General features: G+C 46.9%; 1 protein-coding gene across 1 annotated transcript; it reads right to left on the bottom strand.

Moving 5' to 3' along the window:
- Positions 1-2364: 2364 nt before the first annotated feature.
- Positions 2365-3358, bottom strand: CUNH7orf34 (chromosome unknown C7orf34 homolog). The gene is given in 3 exon segments (XM_008067753.2): positions 2365-2543; positions 3092-3245; positions 3248-3358. Coding segments are annotated over 3 exon segments (444 nt in total).
- Between the last annotated feature and the right edge of the window lie 6071 nt (positions 3359-9429).

Raw genomic sequence — 9429 nt, 5'->3', positions numbered from 1 at the left:
GACTCTGTCTAGTGTAGAAGCCGATTCTGTAGTAGGGATAGATATTGAAAGAAAGATGGAGGGATAGATATAAAGAGAAAGAAAGAAAGTGGACAATTTTTCAGTGAAATGAGCAGAAGCCATTTAATGGGACCAACCGTAAGTCTTTTATCCCAAATTTTCACATGCTAAATCACAAGACTTTCACGTGAACACAAGGCCAGGTGGATGAGGCGCATCCCCCCCACCCACCAGATGTTTCCTTAAGCATGAGGAAGGGCAATCCCAATCAAATCACAAGACTATTACGTGAACATAAAGCCAGGTAGATGAGGGGCGTCCCCCCACCTACCAGGCGTTTTCCCAAGCATGAGGAAGGACAATCCCAAAATTATCTCACTGTTCCTTATGCTTGGTTTATGTTCCTCAAAAGCAATACAACAATTCTAGCATCATAATAATCAATAACTTCTAAAACTTATGCATACCCAACACCTAATGACTGACTTAAATCCTAATACCTTTCTATTCTGTGCTAATTTTACCTGTACTATAAAAAACTCTTAATTATAGCTCAGACCAGTTCCTAAAGAATGTGGTCCAGTCCAAAGATCACGCTGGGCCATTTCCAGGAACAATTGATTATGATCTCTTAACAAAATGGCTATTCTAAAATCCTATGTATCTATCTTAATTTCTATAAAAGTTTCTAATTCCTAATACTAATATATAAGGCTGATCATCAGCAATAAAGCTTCTAAAATAAAACCCAAATACAAACTGTAATTGTACTAAAGCCAAAACCGCAATTAGTAGAAAGTGGGAACAATGAAATTTCTAAAGTTAGCTGTATTCTTATAAAACTTCAATATATCATATTTGATCATGCTTGAACTAACAAAATTCCCTGACGTAGCATGACCTATTCTACAATACTTTCTATGAATAAAATAAATTCAGTTTCTATAATAAGTAGAAAAAAGTTACACTAATGGTAACTAAAGAACTGGTTTAAAAGAATGCAGCCCAGGCCAAAGTGGATGCTGGGCCCTTAGGAATGTGGCCCAGTCCAAAGTTCATGCTGGGCCATTTCTGGTAACTGTAGATAATCATCTATACCATCTAAAGCTGGAAACAGCTCTCTAAATGTATATACTAATTCTACAAATATACTTTTAAATCTTATAAAGAAGCTTGCATCATGTATAAGGCTCTCAAATGTAACCTGAGTTTGAACTGTGTCAAGTTTAAAGCCGAAACCTCAGTCTGTGAGAAACGGGAACAATGGATCCCTAGAGTCAGCCATGCCTGTCATATTCTCAGAACTTCATACTTAGATCATCAAAGTCCCTGCTAGTGGATCATGCCAAACAACAAAGAAAGGAGGAGAGAATGGGCCTTCAGCTCCTGAACCAAACCTGGTGGTCTCAAGGTCCGCAGCCAGCCTGAATCTTTAACTCTCAGGCGGGCCTCCACAGCTGGCTCCCAACATCTCTCTGTCTCTCTCTTTCTCTTTTTTGAGTTGGAGTCTCACTCTATCGCCCAGGTTGGAGTGCAGTGGCACATTCAAGGCCACTGCAGCCTTGAGCTGCTGGGCTCAGGCGATCCTTTCACCTCAGCCTTCCAAGTAGCTGGAACTACAGGTGTGCACTACCATGGTTTATTTTTTAATTTATTGTAGAGATGAAGTCTTACCAAATTGCTCAGGTTGGTCTCGAACCCCTGAGCTCAGGCAATCCTCTCACCTCAACCTCCCAAAGTGCTGAGATTATAGGCTTGAGCCACCACGTTCAGCCTAGCTTCTGTCTCTTAATAACTCTTTCCTATATTCTATGCCTAGAAGTCAGAAAAATAAGGGAGAAAAATGACTAGAAGTTAGAAAAGATAAGAGGGAGAAATGCTGAAAGTATTCCATGGACACAAAGACTCAGTGACTGATAACCTGGTGGGTCTGAGGGCCCACCAGTGGGTCAAAGATTTGGCAACTAAGCAGCCTTATTAGAGGCAGAGAGTTTGGGCTAAGTCTCACAAAGACACTTCTAATTGTTCTCAGGACTTTATTGCTGTTATTGTCATGCCTCCTCCCTCTAACCTGCTGTCCTGAACAAAACTAGGAGAGGCATGGGGGGCAAGGACACCAGCCTGCTGTCTCTAGCCCTAGGAGGTGAAGCTCTGAGCACCAGGAAGGAGTCAGGCAGTGGTGATGGTGGCTGATATCTCTGTAGCAGCACCCTGAGGTAGGCGCTGCCAGCTGTTTGTACGCCTCTTTTGAGAGTAGTGACCTGGAGCCCATAGGGGAGGAAGGTCAGTAAACAATCAGGAAGTGGAGGTAGATGTCCAGGTCTTCATCCAGGAACCAGGCCACCATCTCAACCTCAATGTCCCTCATAAAAAAACCATGATGCTGGCCAGATTAAAGCAGAAAGCTAAGTAAAAAAGGTGTTCACGGAGAGCTGCTGTCTCAGAAGTCTTGTCCTCCTCTTGCTGGGCCATGTCCATCACTTGCCACATCTCACCCACCGAGGAGGCCACAAAGTGCTCTTCAAATTGTTCTTGATTCTGGTCTGGAACAGGGGAGAGAGGCAGGGAGTGACAACTCTGATCCTGATCTTCTTTCCCTTACCCTGACACTGGCTTGAACCAGAAAAAGGTAAAAGAGTAGGAAACAAAGTTTGGGCCTAGGGCCCTTGGCCCAATTGCCCATATCCTAGACCAGAAAGATCTTTTCTGATTTGTCTTCAGCCACAGCCTCAACTCAAACACACACAAACACACACACACACACACACACACACACACACACACCATTTCCATTTCTAAGGCTAGCTGCCTTTTCAAAAGTATGCCACCATTTGGGGACTGAGAGACCACCTTAAGGTGTGTAGAAAATTAAAGAGTCTCATCTCAGACAAATACATCATGTGATGCACACAGAAGTCACATGCAACTTCCCTTGGTCCAGGTGTGCCCTGACACTATTATTGTCACACTATAACAATAGGGGGCTGGAGTTATCGCCCATAACCCAAACTGATCTCAGATCTCATCCTAGCCTGACCTCAAACAGACCTGACCCTTAGTCTCCAGACTTCCCCCCATTTCCTCTACCCACCTGGAGAGGGTGTTTTCTCTCTCTGGCTCCTCTCCTCAGGGCCTGGGCTCCCCTTCTGAGGCTTCACTTGCAGCAACAGCAGCAGAATTGTGGCCAGGAATGCTGCCCTGCAGAGCTGGGAGCCCAGGGAAGGCATGGGCCTACCCACCCACCTAACTTTGGCCCTCCCCTGCTCCCTAGTGCCTGATAGGCTCTTCCCACCTCCTGCCCCGTCCTTGTCGCAGCCCTTACCCCTTTCCAGCGCCGTTTTCTTTCCTTCCCTTCCATAAGACCTCTGACATCATGAGCTCTGTGACATCACAGCCATGGGCCTGACCATCCCAGCTCACTAGAGTGTTCCTTTGCCAGGCAAGGGTGGAACACAGCCAACAGGGATGGCAAAGACTTCTAAGGTGACTGTCATGGGTCATACTGTAGATAGCAACAGAAACAAATTAAGAGTTTGTAAAGTATGTTCTCATTCACTGCATCATTAGATCCACACAGCAACCAGGATACTATTCTCATACTCACTATATAGACGAAGAAATCAAGGTTCACAGAAGAATGACTGTCTCACTCAAGAACACTCAAATACTAATGGGCAGAGCAGGTCTCCTGATTAAAACTTTCAGTTCCAAATATGATATCTGTCCACTATTCATGTGGCCTTTCTCTAAGAAGAGTGGTTTGCATAGGATGAGGCCCAAACCAAATGCGCAAGCCAGAATCCTCAAGTCTTAGGCATGAACCTGCTGCTCTACAGGAAACATGGGTCTGCCAAAAAATGAGATGGGGAGGGGCAGCGGGGGAGGGTGGTAAAGGGCACATGCTCTGTATGTGTATATATGAGAGAGAGATACAGAAAGAAAGAGAGAAAGAGATAGACAGAGTTAGAGAGATGAACCAGACAGAGTGACACAGAAAGAGACACAAAGACAGAGAGACACACCAACAAGGAGTGCATAGAAAGACAAACAGCCAGGCATGGTGACTCACACCTGTAACGTCAACACTTTGGGACGTGGAGGCGAAAGGATTGCCTGAGCCCACGGGCTAGAGACTTGGGAAACTTTGTGAGACCTCGTCTCTACAATAAATAAATTTTTAAAAAGTTGCCGGGCCTGGTGGCACGCACCTGTGGTTCCAATTACTTGGAAGGCTGAGGTGGAAGAATTGGCTGAGCCCAGCAAGTCGAGGCTGCAGTGGCCATGAGTGTGCCACTGCACTCCAGTCTAGGTGACAGTGAGACTCCAACTTAAAAAAAAATAAAAATAAAAAGACAAACAGCAGTGGCCTTGTACCCCAGCAGAAACCATTCTCACCTTCGCCTCACCCTCCCTAGCTTTCCCCCTTTCCTAGCATTTGTCTTCTTGTACCACCAAGCTGAAACACCCTCTTTTCTCATTTTACACCTTCTTGTGCTCTAGAGAGAAAAAGTTGTTACAGGTTCATTTTCAAACTCCTTCATTACTAGAGTCTGCAGAGAAGACATGGCATGGCAGAGTTAAGAATCCCACATAACAGATCTGGAAAAATCCTGCCTCAACACCACAATGTCCCTCCTTCCCATGAGTGCAGTGAGCACAGACCTGTTGGCAGTAACGGGCTGTGGCCGGTCACTACCATCTGCTTCTTGGTGCAGAGATGGTTGTGGCTAGGGGAGACAGAATGAAGGCCCTTTTTGGAAAACTAGCAACAGAGACACAGACCATGAGACACAAAAAGAATGCTAGGACAGGTGGGAGGAGTTTTGTCACACTGAACTACCATAACCAATTCACTGCTCCCCTCCATGCATACCAGCCCTGAATAAAGCATGCAGGTGCAAGGACATGTGTAGGACATGAACTCTTTCTGTAAGAGGAAAGTGCAGAAAGAGAAATGCATGAAGAACCTCCTCCCATGGAGGTCACTCACGTTGGCAGACACACCCACGTGGACACTTTCCCACTATAGCAGATGCCACCTTGTATACACTTCGTGGTGATCCAGGCCAGGTGATGGTCACCTGAAAGTGAAGAAGGAAAGATTCAAGGAGGCAGGTGACCCTGCTCACCCAATCTTTGTACCCATTGACCTGAGATCCAAAGAACGATGCTCGAATGGAAAAATAAATAAATAACTAATCTCCTTCTGGCTATTTTAGAAGAGGAGCCTCTTGGGTCTCTGGCAAAAAAGAGAAGCCAGCTCTAGCTCTGTGGGTGTGGATGTGCTGGGGGATTGTGCCTGGAGTAGGCATGTCTCCTAAAGGCAGGCTGAAGTGGAAAGAACTGGGTAGCACTGACCATCATTACTTCCATTTCCTCACCACCCCCTCTCTCAACTCCCAGTGTTGAAAGCGATAAATCCTTGCAGGAGACCAGGAATCCCTTAAACATTTTTTCTCTTATTATAAAAGTATAAGGCTGGGCATGGTGGCTCACACCTGTAATCCTAGCAATTTGGGAGGCCAAGAAGAGAAGATTGCCTGAATCCAGGGGTTCGAGATCAGCCTGGGCAGCTTGGCAAGACCTCATCTTTACAATAAATAAAAAATTAGCCAGCTGTGGTGGTGCCCACCTGTAATTCCAGCTACTTGGAAAGCTGAAGTGGAAGGATCGCCTGAGTCCAGCAGGTCGAGGCTGCAGCAGCCATGGGTGTGCCACTGCACTCCAGCCTAGGCAACAGAGTGGGACTCCAACTCAAAGATAAATAAATAAATAGTATAAAATATAGAAAAGTACAGAAAACCAAAAGGCTGATAATTCCATCATCCAATGATAATCACTATTAAAATTTTAAGGTATCAGCCGGGCTTGGTGGCTCAGCCTGTAATCCCGCGCCTTTGGGAAGCTGAGGTGAGTGGATTGCCTGAGCCCACGGGTTCGAGACCCACCTGGGCAGGCGAGACCTCATCTCTACAATAAATCAAAAAATTAGCTGGGCGTGGTAGTGCACGTCTGTAATTCCGGCTACTTGGAAGGCGGAGGCGGAAGGATCGCCGGATCCCAGGATCCTCGATCTCGAGGCTGCGGTGGCCAGGAGCGGCCACTGCACTCCGATCTGGGCGAGAGAGTGAGACTCCAACTCAAAAAAAAAAAAAAAATTTTAAGGTGTCATGTTTGTATCCTTTTTCTAGATGGCTGTGGTCATGTGGAAAGGGAGTGTATTTCTGAAAAACTGAAATCCAGATATTATATTTTCTCCTCCTTTTTATGCCAGAGTAAGAGGTCTGGCTGCTTTGGCACAAAGGGCGCTGGAACCTGACAGTATAGTGAGGCACCTCAAGCCCAGTTCTCCTGCTGGCTGTCTGGGAGGTGATACTGGTCTGTGCATCATAAATGGGAAGGTGGTTACCTGAAGGGGAGAGGTTGTAAGTGTCCTTGCCTGTGGAAGAAGACTGAGAAGAAACATAGGATGGTGATGCTGAATATTCCAAAGAGGAAGGAGTGGTGGGGAGGAAAAGCAGAGGGGACAGGAGAGACTCCAAATCTCTGGTCTACCAGCTGGGTCCCCAGGCTACTTGTCCATGCTCTTCCCATTGGTGGGGACAATAAGACAGAGAAGCACAAGTGAGAAGGTGATGGCTGGGGATGGGCTCCTCTTTCCTCCTCCCTGGGCCCATGGACGATGCCCTTGGTGGCGATTCCCTGCACACCTGCTTTGTGCGGCTCTGACCAGCCTCCTTCCCCGCCAGCCCCTCCCTGCTCCCACCCCCTCCAGAATCAGCTTTATGGGCTGCAGTTTCTTTGGTAGTTGCTGCCTTCCTGGCCGACTAGCTTATCAGTGCATCTACAACCTCCATCTTGGCCTTATCGCTCCTTCCATCTTCTTAGAATGGAAGTCACCCCACACTGCCCTGGCCCCCAGCGAGGCAGAAAAATGTCCCACAAGTTGAGCCCTCCCCACTTCCAGGTGAGAACATGACTCCCGCTTATCTTGGGCACCTCCTCTTCTTTCTTTCTTTATTTTCCTTTCAGTTCTTGTCCTTCTCTAAAGGTTATTTCATCCATCCCTCAGTTTCTGGAGGAGAGCTCTCTTTCTTACAGCAAAAGAGGTGGGCAGTCCTCTGTTCCCAAAGATACCCAAGGGGAGAATTCCATCATATCCCCACCCTAGTCTCTCACATCTTTATAGCCAGAAGCTTCCCAAGAGAGGAGAGTGATTTGGAGCTGAGAGCCCATCTTCAAAGCCAGCTCCAGGTTTGCCACTAGCCATGGGGTTCCGGGTCATCACACTTCCTCTAGGTACTCTGTCTTCTCTTTCAGGTAATAGGGAAGCCTACCCTGTTCCCATTTACCTCATAGGCCCATTGACTGACTACAATTCAACAATAATGATATACCTCTTTGAAAACAATCAGGAAGATAAATTATAAGCTATCATATAAAGGATGATGTCCCCTCAGGCCCATCACTTGGGGAGGATGAGGTGAGAGGATTGCCTGAGCACACAGGTTGGAGACCTGCCTAGGCAATTTGGTGAGACCTCATCTCTACAATAAATCAAAAAATTAGTCGGGCATGGTGGTGCATGCCTGTAGTTCCATCTACTTGGTAGGCTGAGGCTGAAGAATCACCTTAGTCCAACAGGTCAAGGCTGCGGTGGCTGTGAGCATGCCACTGCACTCCAGCCTGGGCAACAGAGTGAGATTCCAACCAAAAAAAAAAAAAAAAAAAAATAGGAGTTGCCTCTTATCCTTGGGGAATACATTCTAGGATCCCCAATGGATGTCAGAAATCTGAGATCGTACCAAACCCTACATTCACCATATTTTTTTTCTGTATATACACACCTGTGTTCAAGCTTAATTTAGAAATTAGGCACATTATGAGGATAACAACAATAATAACAAAATAGAAAATGTTGTAATAATAGTTATGTGGATGCTCTCTCTGTCAAAATCTTATTGCGCTATACTCACCTATTTTTAATGGTGGCCGACCTCAGGTTACTGAAGCTCAAGTAGCAAAACTGCAGATAAAGGGAGATTAGTTAATAAAGTAACCGTGCTCGGTGGCTCAGCCTGTAATCCCACCCCTTTGGGAGGCTGAGGTGGGTGGATTGCCTGAGCCTGTGGGTACAAGTCCTGCCTGGGCAACTTGGTGAGACCTCATCTCTACAATAAATCAAAAATTAGCTGGGCGTGGTAGCGCGTGCCTGTAGTTCCAGCCACTTTGGAAGGCTGAGGCGGAAGGATCGCCAGAACCCAGCAGGTCAAGGCTGCAGTGGCCGGAAGCAGCCACTGCACTCCAGTCTGGGCGACAGAGTGAGACTCCAACTCAAAAAAATAAAATAAAACTACACAGTCTTTCTTACCTTTACATATTCTTCCCAGTGTCTCGTTCATAGAAAGAGTCCCAAATGTGGAATCACAATTTCTTTGTCCTCGAACTTTGCTCAGTTTCTGTTGTTCAACCTCCCCAGAAACACAGGGCTCCTGGGGATCTCCTCTGTACACTTGCCCCCCACCCCCATCCTGCTCTGCTGAAACTCCAAGAAGCTGGCTGGTCATGGTCATGAGGAATTCTCATAGAGAGGGAATGGCTTAAGAAGAAAGGGCCAGAAACTCTCCTTTAAGGTGGGGCCTGCCAAGGACTGCAGGATTGAAGACAGAGATGACCACAAGACCAAGGTCAACAGACAGCTCTGAGAAGCAGCCTGTGGGTCTCTCCAGCCCACTTGTGGATGAAGGGTCAGCAGTGGTTGAATGCTTGTACACATGCTTTATAGAGGCTCCTACGAAACACCATGATTATTATCCCATTTTTACAGGTTAAGAGACTGAGACTCAGAAAGCTCACCTAACTGTAAGGAGTAGGAGTCAGGGTTTAAACCAGGATCTGCCTGTTCACAAGTTGGAGGTCTTTACTTCCTACTCTTCCTATGCAACTTGTGTGTAGACTTGCCTTCCAGGGTTTATCCTACCCTTGCTCCTTTTTTTCAAATTCCTCTACCACACCCCTCAGCCTCTCCCTGGCTCAGCCACTCAGCCCACCACTACAAGCCTTCCCCCTACCCCTCCCTTCTCTTGGGTGGCTCTGTGCCCCTAGGGCTCAGCTCTGTAAAGAGCTCCTCCCCCTCCAGGGAAAGCACCTCCTCCCAGGGCAGGATGGCCAGTTCCCTCAGTACACCTGCATGCACACACACTCACACAAAACCACACACTGCACCCACCCACAGCCACACACTGTACCCACACACACCCACACCCACATACATCCACAACCACACACTGCACCCACACACCCACATCCACATACACCCACAACCACACACTGCACATTGTGTGCTCAAATCACATGGGAGATATATTCTCTGAATCTCAATCCCAAATAGACACCACCTTCTATTCAGTGGCTGCCATCCTATACCTG

The sequence above is a fragment of the Carlito syrichta genome, unplaced genomic scaffold, assembly GCF_000164805.1.
Source record: "Carlito syrichta isolate Samal-C Ts95f unplaced genomic scaffold, Tarsius_syrichta-2.0.1 Scaffold309764, whole genome shotgun sequence".
In the NCBI taxonomy this organism is placed as follows: Eukaryota; Metazoa; Chordata; class Mammalia; order Primates; family Tarsiidae; genus Carlito; species Carlito syrichta.
Note: the sequence above shows the minus strand (reverse complement) of the source record. Positions and strands in the feature narration are given on the sequence as shown.